The sequence below is a fragment of the Macrobrachium nipponense genome, chromosome 5, assembly GCF_015104395.2.
Source record: "Macrobrachium nipponense isolate FS-2020 chromosome 5, ASM1510439v2, whole genome shotgun sequence".
Lineage (NCBI taxonomy): Eukaryota > Metazoa > Arthropoda > Malacostraca > Decapoda > Palaemonidae > Macrobrachium > Macrobrachium nipponense.
This window is the reverse complement of record NC_061107.1, coordinates 79,566,000-79,593,939: the sequence shown is the minus strand read 5'-3', so window position 1 is coordinate 79,593,939 and position 27,940 is coordinate 79,566,000. Positions and strand designations below refer to the sequence as shown.

Here is a 27,940-nt window from a genome sequence, read left to right as displayed (position 1 = left end):
AGATAAACGAACGTGGCAGCGGGCGTGTTCGGACGCGTACTGTTTTTCTGGTCCATTGTTAAAACAACAACAGCTTACATGACTGAAAAGCTGACCATCATTGCAAGCAAATGCAAAATTGTATTTGCAACCGTTGTCATGTGTGTCATATTGGTAAGCCTCCTCGTTTCATTTGCTCGGTCTCCTAACCCGTAGATAAACGTAGAGCAGCCAAATTAATAGGGAAGGACCCCCTCCCGATCACCTGCCTTCATTGACAATTTACAACCGGTATAAAAGGGGCTCATTTTTACTGCCATTCTTATTGTTGACAGGCATTTGTTGACAAACAGAAACCCCCCATTTGCTGCTCCTAGTGTGAAGATGTCTTTGAGTAACATAGAATTTTATAACACTTCTCCATCGTCTGTTATTCCCCAGTCGTAATGCTCCATGACCGTAGAATAGGCTAGTAGCTAGCTACCTAGCCTAATATCCACTCATGACAGTTCGCCCAGTGTAGTTTATCGTTGCATGTTTGGCATTGGCTGCCAGCCCGAGTGGCTAGTCATACCTTTCATCCTAGGCAGTAATAAGGCACTACCTAGCTAATTACGACTTAGGTTAGCATAGCTGAAATGGAAATACCTACCTACTACTACTACCTACTATTTTGTTCATAACGTGTTGTAAGATTGGGCATAAAGGTTAAAAAGTGGCCCATTGAAACTCAAAACACTGATATTTTATGTGATTTGGGTAAAGCTTCATGGAACACTTTTGACAAGTAGCCTACTAGCCTAGCTAGCTATAGGCTAAAATAGGCTACGTAATAGTATAGCCTAATATTAAAGTAATTGGTAAAGGGCAAGCTCAACTAGGTATTTTACGTATTAAGGTATCAGCCCTAGTGCATTATTGACATTTTATTCTAATTGGTCTTGTTTTAACCATACTAGCTATTTAGACTGAAAAACAAAGCTGGTGGTTAACCAGTCCTGTTCTGTCTTCCAACCATGACAAGACGAGATTAACTATCTGGACACATACTGTTAAGGCACAGGATATTGGTAAGGCAGCCGTATCCCTAGGATATTGGTACGGCAGTGAATTGCATATGCATCAATTTCAGACTTCCTGCTGTACAAATAACAGTGTAGTGGGGGTATATACATCAGATTCTGTCAGTGGTGCCATATTGTGCTATTGACTTGCTGTAGGTACGGCAGTTTGCTAATCATGCCGCAGTTGCCGCACACTGTTGCTAAGAGCTATAGGTACGGCACTAGAAGATCAGCGACAGTAGTAATAATAGTCCAACTGAATTGTTTTGCTGAACATGTTCAATTCTAAATGTCAAAGTGAAACTCTTTACTGTCATCAACAAAGCACCACAACATTTTGACAGCAAATGAAAATATAAAAAATCCCAGTAATACTTAAACATACTTAGATTTTTACTATATGCATGGAAAATAAAACTAATCTATCTGTGTACTTCAAATCTTCTTTGAATCTCGTCTGAACTGTGTAATAATACATCAGTTTTTGCAGAAAAACTGATGTTTTCAGGTTTCAACGAGCTGAAAAAAGCAATAGACGTCCATAAGAGTCAAAATTCCAGAAATTGTATATCCGTAGGTCACGAACGATCGAATCGGTCCTGAAAAGAGCTCCGAAGAGGAGATTCAAAGAAGACTTGAAGTACACAGAAATCGTGCACTGCTATATTCTTGGTAGTAAGAAAAACTACCAAAGTTGATCCTCTGGTAAACGGCCTAATCAGTCGTAAGTAATCATCCAAATCAGGTCTATATTAACAGCATGTTTCCCATATTGGACGCACTACTGACTGCTGCACTACCTTACGAGCTAAGCTTCAAATCTTTTGAATCTCCTCTTCGGACCTCTTTTCAGGGTCAATTCGATTGTTCGTGACCTATAGATATACAATTTCTGGAAGTTTGTCTCTTCATAGACGTCTATTGGCTTTTTCAGCTTGTTGAAACCTGAAAACATCTGTTTTTCAGCAAAAACTGATGTATTATTACAGGGTTCATTGCAAGGCCTTCATTTTCTTGCTGTCACTGATATGCCTAAGGCTGTAAACAAGGGTTCGTGCATGCGCAATTCGCAGCCATACCAATATCTATCACAGGATACGGCTGCCATACCAATATCCAATTCGTACAGTTAAAAATTAAAGTTGCTTGATACGGCTGCCATACCAATATCCAATTCATACAGTTAAAAATTAAAGTTGCTTGATTTCAGTTCTCCACCCCCTAAGTTGCTCACGCAAACATCAGCCAGGTTCTGCCAACTCCCCTTCGTGGACCCCAAGCTATGGCAGCAAATGACTGTGATAGAGTATAGAGCCAGTGATTTTTCAATGCCCTTGGGGAAGGCACAAACTCTTTACATCCAAGTAGAATTCCAAGACACCAACCACTATAGCTACAGGTGGTAACATTACCTGTTTTCAAGGTGTTATGTTTGAGCAAACCGGAACTTGTGCAGCCTTATCTTGGTGCTGTTTGGCGATTGGCAATAATGATAAGTATCAGCGATTTTTGGGTCAAGACCAATTCATGATCATCCGAAAAAAGAAAGTGTCAATATTGTGAGATTGATATCTCATAGGTGACATAAAAAGAAGTCCGTCTCCAATTCTATCATTTCCATACATGTTAGGATAAAATACCAAATGGCGGGCCTCTACCGTAGTGTGACCACCTTCCCGAAAAAGTACTTTAACACATCCTGTAACCCAGGGTAGACATTAGTCGAAGCAATACCTTGAGACCTCTACTTTCCTCTCGTAGGGTGTTTTCCCCAAGTCACAAATTAAGACCATAAATTTCCGATTTTCGGGAAAGTGGTCACGCTATGGTAGAGGCTGGCCATTTGGTATTTTACCTTGGTACTCTGTATTTTCTATAATGTAGTTCACCTGAGACCCGCAAATCACCTACGTGTTACTACTTCCTTGATGTAATCATAGCCTAATTCAGAAAGTGATGGTTTCAGGTAAAATTTTTGACAGTTCTTAATTAATGGAAAACCTCATTCATTAGTTGTTATGCTCTGTCGGACTTTTTGACTCTACAATGAGGTACGTGAGCTACACGTATGACATGCTGACCTGCTTTTACTGTTAGGTAATATCATCTTGAGAGACTGGAAGTTCAGTAATTATAAGGTTGTGGTTAGCTTGACTATGTTGGTAATGTTGAATGATAGAATAATACTCCAAATTGTTTTATAAAGAGTATCAGTTTTACAAGACAGAAGAGACAAGATACTTAACATTGTGTAAATTTTGAGTTATAAAGTTTTGGATGTGGAAGCAGTAGAGTAGCAGCTAGAACTGATTGTGGATAGAAATTTAAATGCCTTGGATTGTGGTTCCATAAATATTTTTTAGGCATACGTATTGTAGCACTCTTATTAGATGATAAATGAGAAGTGTTCTGATCTTTGATGGATTCATGTGTAGTCATGGTAACACATGAATGGAGTGTTATAGATTACTGTTTAGTAACTGAGTGACAAAAAGTGAATGATCTGTGCCAGTTAACTGAGGATAGCCAGAATTTGAAGAAACAGGATTTTATCTGAGCAGTGTCATAATATTGAGGATTTGACCGTTGGTACAGAACACACAGTAGTACTAAATACTTTCAGAGATGTAGCTTAAGCAGAGAAATTTGAACTAGAATAGGTGTAGATTCACAAGTAAGTAATGATCCATGAAATTGGTTGCAGAATGTTATATGAGTTGTATACTGTACGTATTAATAAAACAAGAATTATGATCATTTTTTTTTATTTGCAGGAATGATTATCATCTTAAGATAGTTTATCCTGGCCACTGGACCAGTGGTAGCCTAATGGTAATTTCAATTTTGTTTTTAAATTTATGTTAAGTTTGTAATGTATGTAGATGACCCCCATTACTATAGCTTGACGGAGGTAAATTACCTCGAGCATTACAGTTTCTTGTTTGCTCCCTCTATTATTCTATCTAGCATATCTTTCATAGCAAATTACTTAAAATGTTGTAGTGTACCAAATAGTACAGTAGCTGAAAGAGTGTTTTCATGGAGATGAAAAACAGAAAAGCCCAGAGACCACCAAAAGTAATTGGTAATTTAAAATAGGCAGCAGAGAAGTTGGTCATCCATGAATTCACCAGAATATTATATATAAAATTCTGACTACAGAAAGAGGAGAAAATATGCTTTGTTCCGACTAAGTACAAACCGTCGGTTGTCTAACAAAAGGATATCCGCGGGAACGCGCCGCCGCTACCGCATACAAAGAGTTCAAACTTGAATCGCTGTACCTGGGTCTGGGGTAACTGCGCGGGGTGAGCCCGGGCCAGCTTGGGTAGGTCATTGTGATACCATTCTTTTCGCGGTAGCCGTCGTGTCAACACCTACTCCTTCCGCCTTGACCCGACTTGAGATAAACAACGCATGACCGCCGACTGTAGTCTTTCTTTATCGTGATATATCTTTGACATCCTGTGCTTGAGTGCTTCCCCAGTGCCCTTTTCCTATCCTTTTATTTATCCTTTAGTATTACCTAGCATCCTAACTTCCCTGTAAGTATGGAAGGCGGATCTATGGTGGGTTTTTCGGGGAGGATTTGTGTGTGTGTTTCCGATGGCATGCGTTGCGGTACATGCTTTGCCTTCGCCAACCTCGGATCCTCATCTGTGGTGTATTGCTTGTAGGGGGTTTTGATGTTCCCTCTGATGCATCGTGTTCAACCTGTGCGCAGTGGAATAATGATCAGTGGAGGCTCTATTATGAGGCGCATGAGAGTGTTTTCAGTGACGCTAATGTTGATGCCGATAAGCCTAGGCCTAGGCCGACTACTGTGGGGCCTAAGACCGTGTGTGAGGGGATAGTGCCCAATTGGAGAACATAGGCCTAGTAATCCTTCCTCCTTATTAACGGGGGGCGACCTAGTTAGTGAGCCTAGTGTCCTTCCCAAGAAACTTAGGCTAAAGAAACCTTCGTCGTCGGGGGCTAGGAAAGCAGGTAAGAGGAAAGAAGCTACCCTAGGGGCTGGGATCCATGTCCTGCCTCGAAGCGTAACAAGAAGGGGTCTTCAACCGAGAGCTTGTTCCCGCCTAGCCTAAAGGCCGAACTATCTAGGTATGACCATAGCAGTACCGAGACACAGCCGGGTGCCAAGGTAACCCCTGTTCCTCTCGGGCCACACAATCAGTCCAGCCCCAGGAGGGATCCGGTGACGGACCTGATGCCTCACCCTCCCATCCTGAGGACAGTGCTAAGGAGCCCGGAACGGGACCCAACTCGCAGGAGCCGGAGGCCCCCTCCCCTCCAGAAGTTGCGGCAACCCGACGCAAGAAGCCAGCCAGCACAACGCTCGGAGGAGGAGCATCAATGGAGACCTTTCGATGCCGCAAGGCCTAGGTCGCGCTGAGAGACCAGTGCCAGCGTTGATGCCCGAAAAAGCTAGGCCTAGGCATGAGCCTAGTACTCCGCACCACCTCCATCAGTTAGCCTAGGTACACAGTGGGGGCCCAGGTCCTCACTCCCGCACTGGACATTGCGAACCTGGTCAAACAGGCGGTGGAGGACTACTTAAGCTCCAAAAAGAGGTTTCCCAGCAAGTGGAGAAGAAGAACACCAGTCTAGAGGAGTCTGCCCGTAGGATGGAAGAAGCCAGGAAGAAGTTGCCTTTTGGAAAAGAAGTCAGAGGAACTGTTTCCAGATTTGGGTGACAGTTCTGACTCTGATTCCGAGCCCGATTCATGCTCCGAGGGGGAGCCCGATTCTGACCCCGATTCGGACGGCAGTCAGACTAGCTCACCTGCGGAGCCCGAGCCCTTATCATTCAACCAGATTCTGTCGTTGATTAGAAGCGCCAATGGCCTAACAGAAACTGAGGAACTGAACCAGGAGTTTCAGTCAGAGGTGCATAAGGTGCTCAACCTGAAGAATTCACAGCCCCCCCTCGGTCAGCCTCCCCTGGAGCAACCAGGTTAGGCTAGCCATGGCTTAGAGCGTCCGAGAAAGCCACGACTTCACAACTAGGGTATCTGAGAAACAGAGGTGGCTTCCTATCCCTGCTCAGGGGGCCAGCAGGTATTATAGGCCAACAGGTGACAAACTAAGGAGTCTGCATATTCCAGGGACCTTGCAGATCTCTTAGATGTCAGTCTGGACGCCCTTCAGAAAAAGCACCTCTTGCTCTCTCCCTCAGAAACCGAAGGACTCATTCGCGCTCTAGCTCTGGCCCTCGCTACGAATTCGTGGATGGAACGTCTACTGGCAGCACTTCCGCAGTTCTTACCCGAGCTCCAGCCTCAGCAGCAGCAGAACTTGTCTTCCTTCATGCAGTGTGGGATCAAGACACTCTCGCACCAAGCAGACAACTTAGCGGTCCTGTGGGCTAATATGGAGGTGAAAGGAGAGAGAATGCCTTCAAGGAGGCCAAATCGCCAGTGGTGAGAGACCTCCTCCCGGACTTACGGAAAAACCCGCTGTTCCAGAAAGAACTTATTCCTGCGGAAGAAGTTCGCAAGGCAGCGGAGAAGAAGGAGCGATCTCTCCAATCTAGGGCTCTCTCCAATTCCGCAACCATGGCCAGCACCACAGATTAGCCAACAGGTAAGAGAAGCGCAGAGACCGGCTTTTCCCGTGCGTAGGCGAGAGGAGAAGAAACCTTACTCTGTGTCGAAGGACAAGTTCCATAGGGACGAAGAAGACTCGTCCCTTTCCATCAAAGGAGCGGAAGCAGAAGGGGCAACAGAAGAGAGGGAGGTCCCCGCAAGAAATTCTAGGCCAGATCCTGCCCGTCAGCGGAAGGTAGGGGTTGCTTGGCTGCCAATTGGCAAGTGTGGCAGCAAGCAGGAGCGGAAGATTGGACCCTGCAGGTTATCAAGTCAGGCTACCGTCTTTCCCGTTCCAGTCTACACCCACTCTATCCCCTACCCCCATCCAAGTCCCTTCCTATCGACCGGACTCGGACCGCGGACGGGCCCTGGAGGAGGAAATATCCAAGCTACTTCAGAAAGGGGGCGTTGGAAGAGGTTCAGGATCCAGGTCCAGGGTTCTACTCCAGACTCTTCCTGGTAGAAAAGGCAACAGGGGGTTGGAGGCCGGTCATAGACCTTTCACCCCTCAACAAGTTCCTTTCTCTGACAAAGTTTCGGATGGAAACGGCAGACTCCGTTCGAGCTTGTGTCAGGGAGGGAGACTTCATGGCCTCAATAGACCTTCAAGATGCCTACTTCCAAGTCCCTGTTCACCCCTACCCCTCCTCCAGAAAATTCCTCAGGATTGTCAGCAAGGGAAAGACTCTGCAGTTCACCTGCCTGTGCTTCGGCCTCGCCACAGCCCCCACAGGTGGGTTCACCAGGGTCTTCAAGATAGTGTCAGTTTGGGCACATGCAAGAGGCATCCGTCTCCTCCGCTACCTGGACGATTGGCTCATCTTAGCCCGAGACGGCTGCGCAGTGTGCGGAGCACCTTCAGCTAGTTTTGTCATTCGTTCAGGAACTGGGAGTGGTGGTGAATGTCGACAAGTCGGATTTCACTCGCCCAGACAAAGGATGGTGTAACCTAGGAATGACACTAGATTCATCCCTCATGAAGAAGGCCTTCCCCTCGGAGAACAGGGTCTCCGGCCTAGTATCTCAAGTGCGGAGAGCTTTGGGGACCCAGCCCTCCCCACGGCAAAACTCTGCAGTCCATCTTAGGACACATGGCCTCAATAGAGAGACTAGTGCCTCACAGCAGAAGGCGTATGAGGCCGCTTCAGTGGCTGTTCAAGAAACAATGGTCTCCTCAGGAAGGGGACCCCAACAGCAAAATTCTTCTCTCCAAGAAGTAAGGAAGTCCTGGAGTGGTGGATGGTGCCTTCCCACCTCCAAGGGGGCATCTCTCTCAGTCCGAGAACCCCAGAGATTCTTCTCTTCACGGATGCATCAAAAGAAGGGTGGTGGGGGGCGCACCTGACGGAGGAAGAAGTGAGCGGCCTGTGGTCGGAAGAAGAGAAAGCATCTCACATCAATGTCTTGGAATTGAAGGCAGTCTTCCTCTCCCTTCAGCACTTCCTGTCTCAACTCCAAGGGAAAACGGTGGGCCTAATGTCAGACAACTCCACGGTGGTGGCATATCTAAACAAACAGGGGGGCACAGTCTCACTGGATCTCTGTCGCCTGGCAGTACAAATCCAGGAGTTAGCAGAGGAAATGGACATCACCCTCAAGGCAAGATATATTCCAGGCAAGAAAAATGTTTGGGCGGACCATCTGAGCAGGAGGGGACAGATAATCAACACAGAGTGGTCCCTCCATCAAGAAGTAGCAGATGGCCTGATAAAGAGGTGGGGCTCTCCGTCGATAGACCTCTTTGCCACCGCATGGAACAGAAAACTGCCAGTGTTCTTCTCCCCACTCCCAGACCCGCAGGCAGCGGGGGAGGATGCCCTCCTGCAAGATTGGAAGAACCTGGACGCTTACGCCTTTCCGCCTTTCCCCCTCCTCCAGAAGATCCTTCAGAAGATTCGCTACTCGCAGAACCTGCGAGTAACCTTAGTAGCTCCTTGGTGGCCGGAAGCCCCTGGTTCCCAGAAGTGCTGGATCTTCAGTTAGGGGACCCAGTAAGCCTACCAGACAGAATAGATCTCCTCGCCCAAACCCAACAACGGATGCCTACACCCAAATCCGTCGGCCCTCCGCTTACACGGGTTCAGACTGTCATCAAAATCCTCCGCGATAGAGGTTTTTCCAGGCAGTTAGCTGAGGCCATGGCCAATCCTGTGAAACCTTCCTCAGGCAGATTGTACCAGGGAAAGTGGCGACGGTTTTTCAAGATTGGTGTCAAGATAAAGGCATTGCCCCAGACGAGGCCACCATCCCTCAACTAGCGAGTTTTTTCCACCACCTCAGGAAGGATAAACGACTATCCATATCGGCAGTGGAGGGTTATAGAGCGGCTTTAAATCAAGTATTCGCGTTGAAAGGCATGGACCTCGCTGCATCTCCAGAAATTTTGTTGCTCTTCAAGCACTTTAGGAAGACCTGTCCCCCGAGAGAGCTACGGACTCCCCACTGGGATGTAGCCTTAGTCCTGGAATCCTTGAGAGGTCCTCCCTATGAGCCCTTACATTCAGCTTCCTTGAAGAACCTCACCTTGAAGACCCTTTTCCTCTTAGCCCTGGCATCTTCGAAGAGGGTCAGCGAACTACACGCGCTGTCCTACGAAGTGTCACACACCAGGCGTTGGAGGAGGGAGATTGGGGTTCTCGTTTGTCCCTGGCTTTGTAGCCAAGACTCAAGACCCATACAAGCCAGAGGAGATGTTTTCCTCTTTTACCATTCCTTCCTTGTGGGGATTTTACCGGCTTTGACAAAGAGGAACTGATTCTATGCCCGGTCAGAGCCATGAAAGCCTACCTCAAGAGGACGACAGTTCAGACCTGGCTATTCAAACGGCTGTTCGTGGCCGACGGGCAAGCATCCGAAAGAGGTGGCTAAGAATACCATCTCCTTCTGGATCAGACAGGTTATAAGAAGGGCCTACGAAAACAAGGAAGTACCAATGCCAAAGGTGAGGGCTCACGAAGTTAGGGGCATAGGCTCCTCTATGCTCTTCAGGAAGAACCTCTCAGTGGGTCAGGTATTGAGAGCAGGCACCTGGAAGAGTCAAACCACCTTCACCTCCTTCTACCTACGAGAAGTTACGTTCAAATCTCTAGAAGTGTTCTCTCTGGGCCCCATTGTCGCAGCCCAAGAGATCCTCTAGGCGTTGGTCACCCGCACTGCGTACCTCAATTTGGAAATACACACACACACACTCCCAGCAATTCCCGCCTAAGTCTGGCCGAATGTAAGGGTATGAGTGAGTTTTTCCATGGTAATATCTTACGTATGACTGTACTGTCCATGACACGACTTGGCCACTACTGACTTACCTGGAGAGTAGAATGATGGCTAAGAATCCTTCAGGAACAGCTCTCTGAGTGAGTATTAGTACCATAGGTTAGGACAACAGCCGGAGCCCCTTGGGTTCTCCCCTATTGAATCCTTACCGTGTAAAGTGTCATGAGGAGTAGGGGGTCTGGGTTAACATCAGGTCGTGTGAAGTTATTGGCGGCTCTTCAAAGGGTACATTCAGGTCACTCACCTTCCCATCCTCAGTTCGAGTCTCCTTTTGTTAGACAACCGACGGTTTGTACTTAGTCGGAACAAAAGTAATTTTGTCGAAAAATTATTTTTTTCCTATATACAAACCTAGGTTGTCTAACAGATTAATGGCCCTCCTCATCCACCCCTCATTGAGTTATGGCCCCCCTTTTGAAGAGTGTGTCTGTTTAGACTAAGTATTCTAACGGCTCAAAGAATGGTATCACAATGACCTACCCAAGCTGGCCCGGGCTCACCCCGCGCAGTTACCCCAGACCCAGGTACAGCGATTCAAGTTTGAACTCTTTGTATGCGGTAGCGGCGGCGCGTTCCCGCGGATATCCTTTTGTTAGACAACCTAGGTTTGTATATAGGAAAAAATAATTTTTCGACAAAATTACTTTTTAATAATTGCATTGTTGAAATTTTAGTGGAATAGCAATGCTTGAGCATGCTGTGATAATGATAGAGAAGGTGTTCAAGGAAAAGCTGAGAACACATTTTAAAGCAGTTACGTACTGTACCTGCCAGTTTGCAACAGAACCAGTCTTGATAATAAGACAACTTAAGGAAAAGTACCAACTCCATGTTTGTGGATCATGATAGAGTACCAAGATGATATGCTTCCAGGCCATTTTTCCTTAAGTATTATTATCCTGTTATTTCAGTCCTTAGCTATAAGCAATATTGGAAGTAATATCCAAGAGAAATAAAAACTGAGGATATACCAAATACTGTATGGAAGATTCTAAAGGCTGTGAGTTTTACATGCATAATCTCTTTATGAAAAGTAGATTGCAATATAGCAAATTTTGTTCTTAAAATTCAAGTGTCACCTTTATTTTCTATTTTGTTGCATTGTATATTCATAGCAAGACAGAAAAGCCTGGTTTTATTGCTCCTACATATTCCGGCCACAGTTCCTTAGTTATTTTCATTATAAGTTTATATTCTGATTGTGACTTGTTGGAATTCCTTCCCCTATTATTGCTTGTAACATTTCAGCATTTTTGCTCCTCTTCTCAACAATGTCGTAGTCTGTAGAATGTTGGGATTTGATGGCCAGCCTGATTAACAGCAATTACCATAGTTCTTGCCCTAAAGTAAATGGACTTTAGCCCTTAAATGACTGTATACATCATGTCATGTGGACCAAGGCATTTCATTAATCATTAGCATAATTTATTGGAAAAACCATAGAAGACCCCATATATTTATTCAATATACAGTATTCTTTTTCCAACTTGAATGACATTAAACGTAAACTTTAAAATACAATAGATTTGGTGTTTATAGTAGTCTTCTATGTCTTAATTGTTTACACTGTTGTTTGACAAATATTGTATCTTGGTTTTCATAGTACTATAGTACATAATTCATCCCCAAACAGAGTTTAGAACTTCTAAAGTTATTTAGTCATTTTACCCAATTAATCTAGAGAGGGAACATCATGGGAGAGTAACATCCTTTCAGCTTTGTATTATTTGATATTGAAATTGAGGCTTGACACATGCATCACAATCATGATTTCCTTGACAGTACCAAGGCAGACAGCCTGGTTAGTATTTCTGCATAGAGAGAATTTATCCGTGTACCTTACATTTTTGGATGCGTTCTATTATATTGAAATAGAAATAAACGATAACTGGAAGCTCTCATTGGGAAGTCCAGAAAATTCTGGAAATTATCAAGTAATCTCTCCCTGGTGAATATATTATTATGACATGCTGATTAGGAAATGGTCCTATGTTAACCTACAATTGGTTGAACAGCTATGATACACAAGTTCAATGACTTAATTTGATTTTGCAGGTCTCCCCAGTTAAAGGTCTTAGTCTTTGGTACTTGGGAATAAGATTCCACTATTGGATGCCAGGGTTGGAAGGAAAATCATCCTCCATGCAGAATTTTTTAGATAATGTTTTCAAATCGAGCCAGACACCTTTAGTTGAAGAGGCTTCATTTTCATGTCATATAATCCATTGTTCATTTTATTTGATTTTTTTTATACATTCAACTTACCTGTCAGATATATACATAGCTATTGACTCCGTCGCGCCGACAGAATTTCGAATTTCGCGCACACGCTACAGGTAGGTCAGGTGATCCACCGCGCCGCCGCTGGGAGGGCCGGGAGGGAATAGGAACCCAATTCCCGTTTCCATCAGAATTTTTTCTGTCGGCCAATGAACTGGCAACATCGTTGTTGGTATCTCCGGCTGGATTTCGTTTTTGGATACAATTGATCATCGTTTTGGACCCTTTGGTGACGTATTTGGATCGTTGTACTGGCATACGCTTTTGTGGATCGTTATTTGGATTTTGGCTTGGAATTTTCATCATGATGTCTGATTCTGGAAGTGTGGTGAGAATGTGTGTGAATGAAGGGTGCAAGGTGAGAATGCCGAAAGCTTCGGTTGATCCTCACACTGTATGTAAAAGATGCAGGAAGTATGAATGCTCGATGGATAACACTTGTCATGAATGTGAGAGTTTGAGTGCTGAAGGGTGGAAGTCTCTAACTTCTTATTTAAGGAAATTAGAGAAAGACCGGTTAAGGAAGTCATCTTCCAAAACCAAGCCTAGCTCTCAATCTTCAAGTGGTTTGGTGAGTAATATTGTACCCTCCTCTAACATTATGAACGCTCCTTGTAATATTTCAGGTTCTTCTTCCGAATGCAGATCCTATGGACTCTGCTTCGGAGATAGCAAGCCTTAAAGCTGCGCTTATGAAATGGAGCGTAAATGGCTGCCATAGAAGGTAAGCAAAGTAGTGCTGTGGAAAGTGATGTGAATTTCCCCAGTGAAGTGGAGGAGGCGTCTGATTGGCTTCACAACGCTCCCAGGCCTAGACCTCTTTCAAGCTCCCAAGCCCAGAGGAGAAGGAATGTCGAAAAGCCTTACGGAGGTTATGGAGGGATCCCCACCAGTCAGACTCTCTTCGGCAGAATCTGTAACGTCACAGACTGCCAGAGAACGCATTAGAAAAAGCGTTCTACGTGAATGTTTTCGTCATCGGAGAATTCCTCACCTAAAAGAGGATGGAGATCAGCGGATCGTTCTCGTCCCTTGAAGAGGATGTGGGAAGAATCGGGTATAAACTCGAGTCCGGAACATTTTTCGGAGGACTCCCCGACAGAGAATAAGAAAGCAAAGGTTTTGGCTTCTCCCGATAAGTTGTGGGGAATGGAGAAAGAAGGCTCTCCTTCCTCTCGTTTAGACCAGAGAGAAGAAACACGACGAAGATATTAAAAGATATGCAAGAGTCTATTGCTTCTCTAGTCGGGGTTCTTTCGAGAGATCCTCCAAGAAGAAAGGATGTTAATCTTCCTGTGAAGAAGTCAAAAAACCCTTACTATCAACCTCCCAGAAAAGAAGATTCTTCTTCGGATGAAGGGTCTATTTTTCACAGACCCGCGAGTTCGGGGCGCGAGGCGCCAGCCAGGCGTGAAGCGTCAGCCGAGTGCGAAGCGCCAGCCAGGCGCTGAGCGCCAGTCAGCCTCAAAGCTAACGACGTAAGCGCGAGGCTCCAATCAGCGCGACGCGGCAACCAGGCCCTATCCGATATCGCAGGAGACGACTAGGCGCGAGAAGCTAGCCAGGCGCGAGGAGCCAGCCGCGCGTGAGAATTCCTACAAGCAGGAAGAGACAATCAGGCGCGAGGCGCCATCCAGGAGCGTAGCGCCAGCCAGACGAGAAGCGCCAGCCAGGCGCGAAGAGCCAGCCAGGCGCGATGCGCCAGACTGCCGAGAAGCGCTAGCCAGGCGCCAGGCGGCCGCGGAGAGACATACAGGCGCGAAGCGCCAGCCAGACGCGACGCGATGGACTGCCGCGAAGCACCAACCAGGCGTGAAGCGCGAGTCGAGCGCGAGGCGCCAGCCGCGCAAGAGGAGCCAGCGAGGCGCGAAGCGCTAGCCGAGCGTGAGGCGCCGACCGCGGCGAGAAGATTCATACCAAGCGCGAAGCGCCAGTCAGGCAAGGCGCCAGCTGATCATGAAAGAGCGGCAAGAGCGAGTAAGTTGTTAAGGGTAATAGAAGATCTTTTCATGTAATGTCTTCGGATTAGCGAGTCTCCTACAAGTAGAAACCCTAATGTAAGGAAGCAACCTGGTACATCGAAGGTTACGGTTTCAACCTCCATGTCTCAGGATGTTTTGGTGGATAAGAAAGGGAGAACTTCTAGATCTGTCAGTCTCTCTCCTTCTAGGAGTATTTCTCCTATAGGGAATATGTCTACGGACAAAGAATCTAATAAAAGAGCTCGCTCTCCTTCTAGGATGGAGTTGGATGAGGTGTCGGAGGAAGAAACCCCGAACAATGAGGGGGTATCTAACTACAAAGTGTTAGCCTCTCTTCTCCTACAAGAATTTGGAGACTCTCTAAGCCCTGCAGCTCCTCCTTCCCCGAGATCTCTGTTCTCCAGTACGAAGGTTGCTAAATCGTCTTCGTATTTAAAAATGAAACCAGCCATATCAATGAAGAAGGCTATTCAATCTTTAAATAATTGGATGAAGGTGAAGAAGGTAAGCTCAGAAGACAGTTTTTTGCACTCCTCCATGTAAGCTCGGAGGTAGGAGGGGAATATGGTACAGGACAGAGGAAGCGATGGGGCTTATGCTTCCATCTTCCGCGGGAGGCGGGATTTTTTCCAAGCTTGGTTGAAGCATCGAGAAGACATGCTTTGAATACAGCTAAAGCATATTGGAGCATGTCAGAATTGGATCAACACCTCAAGGGACTTTTCCATGTACTAGAAGTTTTTAAACTTCTTGGATTGGTCCCTTGGAGTGCTGGCCAAGAAGGTGGGCAAATGAACCAGATGTTTTAGAACCTGAAGTTTTACATTGCATTTTATCCTGTATGGATAAGGCGGTTCAGGATGGATCGGGAGAATTGTCATCTCTATTTGGAGCAGGAGTAGTGAAGAAGAGATCATTATTTGGTTCATTTCTAACCAAAGCGGTTTCTCCTTCACAAAGGTCAGCCCTGTTATACGCTCCTCTCTTGGATCACCTTTTCCCTTCGCACTTGGTGAAGGAGATTTCAAAGTCTCTTGGCTGAAAAGGCAACCCAAGACTTATTAGTACAATCCTCCAAGAAATCAAGACCAACAGTACCAGTAGCGAAGAAGACTACTCGTACTCCGGTAGTGCCCTTTCGGAGAGGTTCCACCTCTCGTCCTCCAACGAAAAGGAAGACAGCAGAAAAGCGAGGAAGGTCCTCCTTTAGATCTTTCAAGAAATCAAAGTAGCAGCAAGGTCCTCCAAACATCTGTAGGGGCCAGGCTCCTAAACTTCGTAGGGGAATGGAAGATAAGGGAAGCCGACCCTTGGACGCTAGCAGTCTTGGGGAAAGGTTACATTATACCTTTTCAGGACAGACCACCTTTGTCGAATTCCCCAAAGGAACTGTCGGCGAAGTACAAGGACCCTGTTCTGAGGGAGACACTTCTTCAGATGGTGATAGGAATGAAGGACAAAGAGGCAATAGAAGAGGTTCAGGATCCTTCCTCTCCGGGGTTTTACAACCGCCTGTTTTTAGTTCCAAAGGCATCCGGGGGTGGGGGATGGAGGCCAGTCTTGGACATGAGCATTCTGAACAAATATGTGGAAAAGAAAAAGTTCTCGATGGAGACTTCTGCCTCGGTACTTTCAGCCCTGCGAAGAGGAGACTGGATGGTCTCTCTAGACCTGCAGGATGCATATTTCCACGTTCCTATTCACCCGTCATCAAAGAAGTATCTCAGGTTTGTGATTCAAGGGAAAGTCTACCAGTTCAGGGCCTTGTGCTTCGGCCTCTCCACGGCTCCACAGGTATTTACGTACCTGATGCGGAACGTAGCCAGATGGCTACACCTGGAAGGCATAAGCGTCTCTCTGTACCTAGACGATTGGCTGATAAGAGCAAAATCCCAGGAACAATGTTTGGAGGATCTGAAGAAAACATTAGAATTGACAAAGGAATTAGGACTTCTCGTGAATCTCGAGAAATCGCAGATGACCCCCAGTCAGGACATAGTCTATTTGGGGATTCAGATGAATTCTCGCGATTTTCGGGTTTTTCCGTCCCAAGAAAGGATTCTTCGGGGGATTCAGAAAGTTACATCCTTCCTAAAGAAAGACAGGAGTTCAGCCAGGGAGTGGCTGAGCCTTCTAGGGACTCTTTCTTCCCTGGAACAATTTGTATCCCTAGGAAGACTTCATCTAAGGCCTCTACAATTCTTCCTAAAGAGATCTTGGACTTGGAAGAAGGGCCATCTGGTCTGACACGTTTCCGGTAACATTAGAGGTGAAGAAACACCTAAAGTGGTGGCTGCTCCCACTCAAAGAGAACAAGGGAGTGTCCCTAGAGGTTCGGAACCCAAACCAAATCTTGTTCTCAGACGCTTCAGAAACGGGATGGGGAGAGACTCTAGGGGCAAGAGAAGTCTCTGGCAAATGAAGAAAGAACAAAGAGATTGGCATATAAATGCCAAAGAGAAACTATTATGCAGTGTTTCTGGCATTAAAATTCTTCGAGTCAGGAAGTAAGAAATCAAGTGATTCAAGTCAACGCAGACAACACTACGCGTTGGCTTATATAAAAAAAACGGGGGGCGCACTCGTTTTCCCTATTCGAGATAACGAAGGATCTGTTGTCATGGACGGAGGAGAGGAATATTACCCTCCTGACCAGATTTGTGAAAGGGGAAAGAAATATCAGAGCAGACAGGCTCAGCAGGACGAAACAAGTTCTCCCCACGGAGTGGACTCTGCACGAGCAAGTCTGCCAAAGTCTGTGGAACCTGTGGGGGAGGCCGTAGATAGATTTGTTTGCGACGTTCCTGTCAAAGAGGATAGAGAACTTCTGCTCCTTAGTAGAAGACCCGAGAGCGATAGCGGTGGATGCCATGCTACTGGAGTGGTCGGGACTCGACGCTTACCGCTTTCCCTCCATTCAAGTTGCTAGGAGTAGTGATGAAGAAGTTCGTAGCATCAACAGGGACGAGATTAACTCTCATCGCCCCGTTTTGGCCATCCCAAGATTGGTTCACAGAGGTACAGGAATGGACAGTAGACTATCCAAGATCTCTTCCAAACAGATAGATCTCTCGACACTTCAAGAGGTTCCATCAAAACCTCCCCGCTCTCGCTCTGACTGCCTTTCGACTATCGAAAGTTTGGTCAGAGCGAGAGGCTTTTCAAGCAAGGCTTCGAAAGCAATTGCTAGAGCCCGGAGATCGTCAACTATCCGGGTCTATCAATCGAAGTGGGATGTATTTAGAAGATGGTGTAGGAAGAATAAGCTGTCCTCCTCCGATACCTCTGTGACCAATATAGCAGATTTTCTGTTATTCCTGAGAGAGGAATCCAATCTGTCCGTAGCTACAATAAAGGGATACCGAAGTATGCTCTCAGCGTTATTTAGAAATAGAGGCTTAAACTTGGCAGAGGATAGAGATTTGCACGATCTCATAAGATCGTTCGAGACGTCAAAATCTATATCCTCTACTCCGCCAAGTTGGAATCTGGATGTTGTGCTCAAATTCCTTACATCGGAAAAAATTTGAACCTCCCGACCGTGCCTCGTTCAGGGATTGGACGAGAAAGTGTGTGTTTCTCATAGCCTTAGCGACGGCTAAGAGAATAAGTGAAATCCATGCCCTAGATTCTCGGGTGGGTTTTAAGAAAGACGCAGCCATCTGTTCTTTTCAAACTCTGTATTTAGCAAAAAAATGAGAACCCTTCGAAACCATGGCCAAGGAGTTTTGAGGTGAAAAGTCTTTCAAACTTAATGGGAGACGAAATTGAAAGAACTTTATGCCCGGTTAGAGCTCTTAGGTTCTATCTTAAAAAGAAAGAAGAGTTGAAGGCATGTAAACAGAGTCTATGGTGCGCAGTTCGGGACACGAAAAGACCAATGTCCAAGAATGCGCTAGCGTATTTTATTAGAAGTGTGATTATGGAAGCTCATAGCGATTGTGCAGAGGATTCCTTTAAATATTACGAGTTAAAGCTCATGAGGTAAGAGCAGTGGCAACATCATTATCATTCCAAAAGAATATGTCCATGAAAGACATTATTATGCGACCTATTGGAGATGCAACTCGGTATTTGCATCCCACTATCTTAGAGATGTTAAAATTACCTACGATAAGTGCTTCTCTCTAGGTCCTTTTGTGTCTGCGGATACAGTGCTGGGACTGAGGACACATACCGATCCTTAAACTTTTATGAAAAGTCTAATACTTCCATACCATACTGGTGGGATGGGCTCTAACTTTCTTACCTGACGGCTAGTTGTTGCACAGGCGGCCACGGCTTGTTTAGGTAAGGAACTTTGAGTTTACTACAGGATAGGCTTGGATAAAAACGGTGTCTTTGATTACGGAGATCTCCACTATTTGAGGCAGTTTTTGTTACTATTGGTAAAAGTGCTTGGTGTCGCACAGGCGGCCATAGCCCTTGCTAGTGAGGAACTAGAAATGTGCCTTTTAAACGGAGTAGGATTAAAGACATTGTCTAAATTCGTACAGGGACCTCTCCTTTTAAGACAGTATCAGGATTTTCTGCTGACAAGAGTGCTTGGGCTAGCACAGGCGGCTTTTGGTGCTTCTGACAGTATGAGAATGGGCATAGGTCTTACAAGCGAGGTAGTACAAATGAAATTAGCCTATATTTGTTTATTTTTTATTTTTATTTATTTTTCATAAAGAATTAGGTGTAAAATATTGTGATTGATTTTTTTGGTTTTTTTGTTTGCAAGGAGTCCGGGGATGACTTCTTGCAATCTTAGATACAACATTTGGTTAGGTTAAGGGTGATCAGGATCGGGATTGTGCTCCTTAGAAAAAGGTTCTTGTCATATAAGTGGATTGAAACCCTTTGACATAGCCCTTATAGGATCGGCCAAGTAAGTGGATAAGACCCCTTTGGCAGACCTACAAGAACTCTTAGCAATAGATCAATATCTCGCTGAGGCTCTTGAGACTAAGCAGACTCCTGGGCATTAACCATGAAGTCTTCAGTCTAAACAGGTAGGAACCAAGGTTTTATGTTATTAATACCTACAACGATTGTTGTGTTTTCCTGTTAAATCAGTTATTAGCTGTCTTTACCCTCCTCCAATGGTGTGAATCAGCTATGTATATATCTGACAGGTAAGTTGAATGTATAAAAATGATATTGTTATGATACAATAAAGTTTTATACATACTTACCTGGCAGATATATACAATTAAACTACCCACCCAGCCTCCCCTCAAGAGACAGATGGTGTAGAAAAAATCTGATGGAAAACGGGAATGGGTTCCTATTCCCGCCACCCAGCGGCGGCGCGGTGGATCACCTGACCTACCTGTAGCGTGTGCGCGAAATTCGAAATTCTGTCGGCGCGACGGACTCAATAGCTAATATTATAATTCGCCAGGTAAGTATGTATAAAACTTTATTGTATCATAACAATATCATTTTTTAAGTAATATTGACAGATGTAAATGCTTGGAGCATGAACAATTTTTTTATGTATGAATTACATTAGCAAGTTCAGTAATATATGTGTGGCATTGATACTCTTAGCATTTTTCTTAAATATAAAATTACATCAATCAATTAACTCTTTCCTTATGTTTTTGGAAATATGTGCTAAGAACGGCCAAGTCTTGCAGGAAGAAAAAACCAAAGAATATGATCTCAATTTATGCTGCATGGCTTGTATGTAGTTGGCTACTGTAGTAATGCAAGAAGTGTTTTAGAGAAAAAGCTTATTGGAAATGTGTGAGGACTTCTGTTAATGGAACTCCGATTTCTTTTACAGATGCCAGCAATGGTTTATGAAGAATTTACTTCAGTTTTCCTCCCCTTGGAATAGAGCTGTTGCTCTTTTTTTCAATATTTGGGAAAGTGAAAACAACACTAATTCCCATGGAAGGCATTTTAGTGTTAATATTTATCTACGCAGGTAAGTACTCTCTCTCTCTCTCTCTGATATGTATTACTTTTGTATGGTTTATTGAATTATTGCAACTTGCGCTGGACATACAGACATTTTATCTGCATAGAATATAAGCTACTGATTCACTCTCAGTTGCTACGGTTGTCAGTGGATTAAAATTTTACCTACTTCATAGAAAAACAGCAAGTATAGGAGAACTTTACTTCTTGTAGAAAAACTGTTGGAGAAAATTTTGTATTTTTACTTGTGCACACCACAGGCTAAACAAAACCATAATTGATGTGAAATGCAAAGGAAACTCACATTATTGTAAGAGAAGTTAAAATTTTCAGTATGATCTTTCTCAGTAAGATGGAGTAAGAAATTAATGAAGTCCATTGAGATGAACAAGCTGGTCTGTGAAAAGGAAGTACTTTTACATGAAAGAAAGCTGTAAAAAACGTATCTTGGGGAGTCTAATGTGGATGCTTCTGACTGTAATAATAGCATAATAATAAAATAATTATTGTGGGAAAATTCATCCCATCTCAGGGTAGCAAAAATATCAAGTCAAATTTTAAAATCTGTCAGAATCAAAATTATTAGTAACCTAAGAACATAAAGAATTATTAAAAGGTGAACTACTTCATGATTCTATATAAAATGCAGTAGATACAGAGATTAATCTTATGATAAGTTGCATATTTGTTAACCCTTTTAACGGTCATAAAAATTATCACAAGATTATAGACTAGTTCTTTGAATAATTCATAATGAACAAATAAACTGATCATGATTCTTCATTCACTAGTTCAAAATCATAAATATCCAAGTTCATTTAACTGCTATATCATGTCATATTTTCAGACTCCAAGAATGCTTTAGAAACCCCTCAAACTTCTCAAAATCCTGGTGTTCATCAAATTTAAAAGTTTTCATGCCACAAATTGTATGAGTGACATAGAATTTGAGATTTGCAAGATTCCTGCACATGTAAGCACTTAATGAAAAAAGGTGCTGATAAAGCAGCCAGACCAATAGATATCTAGATCAGATATACCTGTTTCTGTTAGTGATTTGCCATTATCTGCAAAACCCATTGCAGGGCATCCTAGTTTTTTCCCTTCTTACATATAGCATGAACTTTGTCACCAAAATGTAGGCTATGGTGTCCTTCCCAGAAGTGACATATTTGTTAAAAATAGTGCATGTATACTAAAATTTTGTCATATTGAAGACATATATAAGTGAGGAATTGAAAATATATAAGCTATGAAAGATTTGCATCCGGAAATATTGAAATTATAAGAGCATGTTTTTAATTTGTTAAGCATGTAAAAGTGCTATAGTTTACCTTTAAAATTGTATGTTACTAGTTTAAAATGTTTGAATTTGTGTAATTTTATCATTGCAGGTAGAGCCTGGTGAGGTGTGGGAAACACCATTTTTCAAGGTGGGAACAGATTAACATGGAGAAGGTCTACGTCTGTAAAGAATGTAATAAGACATTCCCGAAATATTATGACCTTCGCCGACATAACAAACTTCATACTGGCGAGCATCCTTTCATGTGTGAAATATGTGGTTTAGGCTTTACTGATAATAATAGACTTATTATACATGTTGGAAGAGACCATACTGGCCGTAAACCTTTTGAGTGTTCGGTGTGTGACAAAGCGTTTTGTCGCAGTAGTGATCTTAATCGGCACATGAAAGTTCACGACAAAGAACGTTTGCTTGTAGATCATCAGATACTTGATCAAACTTTGGAGTGCACAATTTCTGAAAAAGACACAGGTGTATCTTTGAACAGTGACATTGAAGATTCTCCCTTTCACAACCAGTCCCTCTCAGAAGAAAGAGAAAAAACTTTTCATTTATTGGATGATGACAAACACTGTCATTTGAACAATAGTGTTAGTCATTTTTTATTATCTAGAGACTCACCTCTTTATGTTGAAGGTAAGAGAGGTCTGGGATGTACTGATCTGGATCAAAATTGTGATGTTAAACCTCATGAATCTCTAGGAAAAAGTGAAGAAGCATCTGTTTACATTGATGATCATATTCTTGGAATGGCTTCTCATGAGGACAAAGGAGCAGCTGACACAGGAGATTTAAAACTTCAGTTCCCTATTGAAGCACCTTATTTGGATGAGAGAATATTCGACCTGACTGAGTTCAACAAAAGTGTCCCAAATAGCAGTGAAACTAAACAAACTGGTGTTGTAGTTCAGAATATCAATAGACGACAGATGGCTGGTAATACAGGAGAAAAAGCTAAACTTGGGTTATATACGGGCGATCGGCCTTATCTTGGCAGACCCTTTGAGTGCAAATATTGTGAGAAATCGTTTACTAAAAGTAGCGATTTAAAACGTCACCTTATGATTCATACAGGAGACCGACCTTTTGTGTGCAATTTGTGTGGAACAGGTTTCATAGAGAAGTCAAAGTTGATTGTACATACACGACATCACACTGGTGAAAGACCCTTTGAGTGTCAAGACTGTGGCAAAACATTCATCAAGAAGAGTGATATGACTAATCATAGGAAGACGCATTCAGGAGAGAGAAACTTTGTTTGCTGTGAATGTGGTAAAGCATTTATTAAGAAGAGCGACCTTACAAGGCACACGCGTCTCCATACAGGGGAGCGTCCGTACGTATGTGTAGTATGTGATGCTGCTTTCACTGAAAGTGGGAAGCTGAAGAAGCATACTATGGTTCATACTGGGGAGAAGAATGTGCAATGTGACACTTGTGGTAAGCGATTTGCCAAAAACTCTGATCTGCGTCGTCATACTAGAATACATACAGGAGAGCGTCCTTATGTTTGCACATTATGTTCTAAGAGTTTCACATATTCTCAGATGCTCAAAGAACACTTGAAAAAGGAGCACAATATCACAACACTAGCTTCAAACCAGAGTCTTCAAGATACACAGTTTGCTGATGTAGTGGATAGCATCAACTCTTCCATTGTTACTCCAGCCTTGGCTTTCCTTGTGAACCAGAATCAGAATGAGAACTCGGGTAATCAAGCATCTGGAACTTCAGATTCCATGAAGAACAGTATATCATCAAAAAATGAAGCTACTGGGTCTGGAAACATGCCAAAGTGGAATACAAATAATCCTGAAAATGCAAATTATCCTACCTTTTCTAGAGTAGACTCGGAAATCCTCAATGTCCAAAATCCAAATAATTTTGCACCGTCAGATCTCTGCATAAAAGAAGAAATGATGCCAGTTGAGGATAACAATTAAAACTACAGATTTTGTTACATGCATGTGTTAATGAGAATTGTGGGTAGAGTTTGTCTTCTCCGAGGAGCTACTCTGCCTGTGTAGCTGAGTAACGTTGTAAATAGCTTGTGGATATGCACATTCAATAATGAAATTTATGTTCAAGTTTTATTGAATACAGTATTTAGATGTACATACTGTTAGTATTTCACTATCATCAGATTAATATATTTACATTCACTTAACATTGTAGTTGATTACATAAACTGTAAATACTGTAGCACAATAAAATGCATACTTTATCAATTAAATTACACAAGTTCTTGTAATTTTTGCATTAGTGTGTAAAGTACAGGTACCACTGTATGTGTATAAGATATTTTGCACCTTTCATCATTTAGTATATGCAAGGCTTTATAGAGTGAATTGCATTGTACATGTACAGTACTAGACTTTCTATATAAATTAACAGAATTTTTCAGCACTTTATAGTTAATTAAAGGAAGTGTGGTAAGATGCATTTTAGAGCAATATTAAATTTGGTCTTAAGTATCAAAAGCACAGCTTTGTGTAGTCTTTTATATTCTGCATGTGCATATTAAATACAGACTGTGTTCAGAGGTTCATAATTACAAGGAAAGTAAAAAAAATACATTTTTCAATCTAATATATTGCATATTCTGTTCCTTTGAAGGTAAATATGTATGTAATACCTTGCATTGAACCTCATTTAATTTTGATGGTCTTCATTTGGAAATTCAAAACGAAAGAAGGAACTTGACTTAAGAGAAGAGGGCATTGCTTACTATTTTGGATGAAGGACAATCTAATTTATTTAGTGGTTCTCATTTAGAAATTGGAAAAAGATAAAAGAAAAGGCAGTGAATCACAGTGTCAACTGCTTGCCTCAGTCTTGATTTGACTCTCGAGTTGCTGTCAAGAAGCACAGTGACTTTTTTTTTATTGGTGACTAAAATGAATTTTATATTTAGGATTTTGAACATTTAATGACATATGGGTAACTAGTTGTTTAGTTATACTGTACACTCAAATGAAGCTTTTTAATATTTTTTTCGAGATCTTTTCTTGTATTTAGTGTGCTCATATTTAATTACTTTTGTTTTAAGAAGTTCATAAAATAATATGCAGCTCAGACTGGTCCTTCAAATGCAAAGAGAAGAATGTGCATGTTTAATTTGGTAAAATAATTTTCATTGTTGCTGTTGTTGAATCTTATTTGTTCCCTTAGACTGATCAGGAATTGGAATTAGCAATATTTGGAGTAGACTTAATTATTACAGAAAGAGATGTTAAAAAGGCATCTGAACCACACTTTGACACCAAGTGTTAATGGACTTCCTTCTGAGATGATGCCAAACCAGGAGCTTTAAGATTGCATATTTAGAGAAGAGTTTTTCTCTTCACTTTTATACAACATTTATTGGAAGTTGAACCAAAACTTTTGTAATTTATTACAATTTTAAATTGTTGAATATTACAACCAAATTGTTGAACCAGGAGTCCGCAGTTTAAATTAAAAGACTTTTTATATATGTATATGTATATTTGTGTACTTGATTTACAGAGCTAAACACAAATTGTTTTGTATGCTGTAGTCCTTTATAAAATGGTCATATTTTCTTTGAACTTCAGTCTGGTTTGATGCTTAGTGCTTTTGTTAAGAAATATTTTTTCAGGGAGTTTCCCAATTTTTTATTTAATAAATATTAATATGCTGGCTTTGTATTTCTTACACTATTCCAATATTAAATGCAAAAATACACTTCATGCCAACACAGTGCTTAGTGCAGTATTGTACCTAAGATTTTATCAAGGCGTTTTGTTTGTAGTAAAGTATGCGAATGTAGCTAAGAGATTTGTCAGTTAATTGCTAAGAATTGTGTTGAAATTGAACATTAATGTGTGAAGAATGTGGCTACTCGCCAAAATTTCTTGCATGTATTAGGTCATGAAGAAACAATGTAGGACTTTTGCTTGAAAATACATAGTGCAGAGAAATACAACATAAATTTAACTAGAAAGGAATTATAGTTTAACATCATACTCTTGTATAGTTATGCAAATTCTACTGTATTAAAATTTTGACTATCTGAACCTGTCACCATGAGGAACACCAATCCACTGGGCTCTGTAGGGGGAGGAATGCTGTCAGTGGACCTCTTGCTGTGCACTGTAGGCATTACTTGAAGTTCTTTGCAGGGTGCCTTCGTCCCCTAGCTGCAACCACTTTCATTCCTTGTACTGTACCTCCTTTCATATTCTCTTTCTTCATCTTACTTCCACCCTCTCCCAACACTTGATTCATGGTGCAACTGCTTCGAGATTTTCCTCCTGTTACACCTTTCAAACCTTTTACTGCCAATTTCCATTTCAGCACTGAATGACGTCATAGGTCCCAGTACTTGGCCTTTGGCCTAAATTCTATTTTCAACTCAACCAATCCACTGGGGGAATGAGGGAGTGAGCTGAATTGTCTAGATCGTAAATGCATTGTTAACTTTTCAACGACTGTCAATACATACATCAATGGGAGAAAGTAGATCAACCCTGATTGTAATATACAAAGCAAACTTATAATAAAGTGTAGACTGTGGAAGCCAAATAAATATACGTATTGCTCAGCATTATACTAAACATTCTATAGATTACATTCAGTTCATTTAAAGTTTTTGGATATATAGAGAGTACTACTTAATTCACCCCAAAAATAAGTTGTAAAGTGGCAAACCAATCTCTCTCTCTCTCTCTCTCTCTCTCTCTCTCTCTCTCTCTCTCTCTCTCTCTCTCTCTCTCTCTCTCTCTCTCCCCTTGACTTGGTAGTATTTGTATACGAAGTGTTCTAATGATTCATGCAAATAATTCATCAACTAAAGAGCTCTTCAGTCTAAGATAAATTTCCTTAATCATTCTCCATCACTTAAAGTTAAAGCTAAAATACATTTTTAAAATCGGCAAGTGTAAGCATAATACCCATTGATATTGATGATTAACACACACGACACCGACTGTGGCCTCAGACACTGTGAATGTAGATAGTAGGCCAATCAGGAGACATGCAACGTAAAAACACCATACAAACAAACCAATCAGGAGATTCCAATGGTTTTTAAGAAGTTGCAGTATATCAAATAGGAACTAATACCAGGGTCAGTTTCATGGGTGCAGTAGACCCTAGTGCTAAAGAATTTACTATACTACCTATTCATAGAATATGAGGCAGCTTTATAAAACGAGTTCCTGCTTGACAGAGGAAAATAATTGTATTATATGCAGTGTTGACATTGTATATAATAACTTTGGAAAACAGAAGAAATAATTATGAACATTAGATTTCTTTGAATCTTAGACCATATGGATAACAGCACACCTTATAGAAGCATAGTTCTTATCCATCATCGCTGATATCTGAAATGCTCTTGTGGTTAAAAGCTTGTTTGTCTGAATTATTTATAAAAGTTTATGATACTCTGCTTTTTTTTTCTTTATGCTAAGGTCTCACTTCGCTAAATTCATTGTGCGAAACCCACGCTAACTCTTCAACCATATATACTATGGAATAATGCAAAGACATTCTGAGATTTATACGGCCTACTCCATATTAATTGTTATGTCCACACTATCATGACACTCAGAATAAAAGAAAAGTCTTTAAATTTTCTTTGAACCTTTGATATTTTCGCTCATCCTGATATCAAGAGGGAGCTCTTCGTACAGTAGTCCTGCAGTGGCAAATTTCAAGGTTCCAAAACCAACTTGAAACTTGGCTCCATTCGCTGGCCGTATATTATACGCAGCAAGTGTTTCTCATGTTTTGGATACCCAGTCCTGATAGATAAATGAATCATCAAGCATGTCTAAACATTATCATAAGTAATATATGACAAGGAGCCTGTGCAACAGAGGTTATCATGTCGCGATATGCGAGTTCCTACGTCAATCTTGGCTCTGCATTTGACATATATTGCTTCCTAAGTTCTATCTTATGCAGATTATGATACGCAGAGTTGCAGCAGTGCAATCTGTTTTTGACACAATTGATCAAATGTTTTCGCTTAGCATTCTCATCAAGATATTTTTTAAATATAAAACATTTCCGACATGCCTTACAGCACCATTGATATGAATACCAAGAGACAAATTATTGTCTGGTTGTACCACACTTAAATATTTTGTCATAATTTAGAACTGGATTATAATATTCATAGTAAAAAATCTCCAAGGTTTCTTAATTTTTTCCTTTCTACCAACATACCCTTTTTTTACTTTTATGGTACTAACTGCTAGTTTGTTATCCATTCCTTAATACTTGTAACGTCATTGATCTCCCATTTTTATCTCCGACATGATTTAGGGAGAAATAAAATGACGCCTTATCCTCAAGTGGCTTGAACTTTACACTTTGTCTCTGTAGAACATTTGACGGTATAGAATCAAGACTGAACATAATAGCTACTTTTCTTTTCTTCTTCTTCTTCTTCTTCTTCTTCTTCTTCTTCTTCTTCTTCTTCTTCTTCTTCTTCTTCTTCTTCTTCTTCTTCTTCTTCTTCTTCTTCTTCTTCTTCTTCTTCTTCTTCTTCTTCTTCTTCTTCTTCTTCTTCTTCTTCTTCTT

At 42.1% G+C, this 27,940-nt stretch overlaps 1 protein-coding gene across 3 annotated transcripts; it reads left to right on the top strand.

The window, feature by feature from the left end:
- LOC135215452 (zinc finger protein ZFP2-like) lies at window positions 1-25,046 on the top strand. 3 transcript variants are annotated; one of them, XM_064250131.1, is made up of 4 exons: window positions 1-153; window positions 3,818-3,875; window positions 19,946-20,089; window positions 21,477-25,046. In XM_064250131.1, exon 4 carries the CDS (start codon window positions 21,532-21,534, stop codon window positions 23,329-23,331), a length of 1,800 nt encoding a protein of 599 aa, XP_064106201.1. In that variant the 5' UTR covers window positions 1-153; window positions 3,818-3,875; window positions 19,946-20,089; window positions 21,477-21,531; the 3' UTR covers window positions 23,332-25,046. The 3 variants fall into 3 exon arrangements, with proteins under 3 accessions (XP_064106201.1, XP_064106203.1, XP_064106202.1); XM_064250132.1 differs by lacking the exon at window positions 1-153 and adding an exon at window positions 251-270; XM_064250133.1 differs by lacking the exon at window positions 3,818-3,875.
- Window positions 25,047-27,940: the final 2,894 nt, after the last annotated feature.

What these genes read in the sequence shown, in the direction of transcription:
- LOC135215452 (XM_064250133.1), top strand. Translation starts at nt 21,532, where the DNA reads ATGGAGAAGGTCTACGTCTGTAAAGAATGTAATAAGACATTCCCGAAA.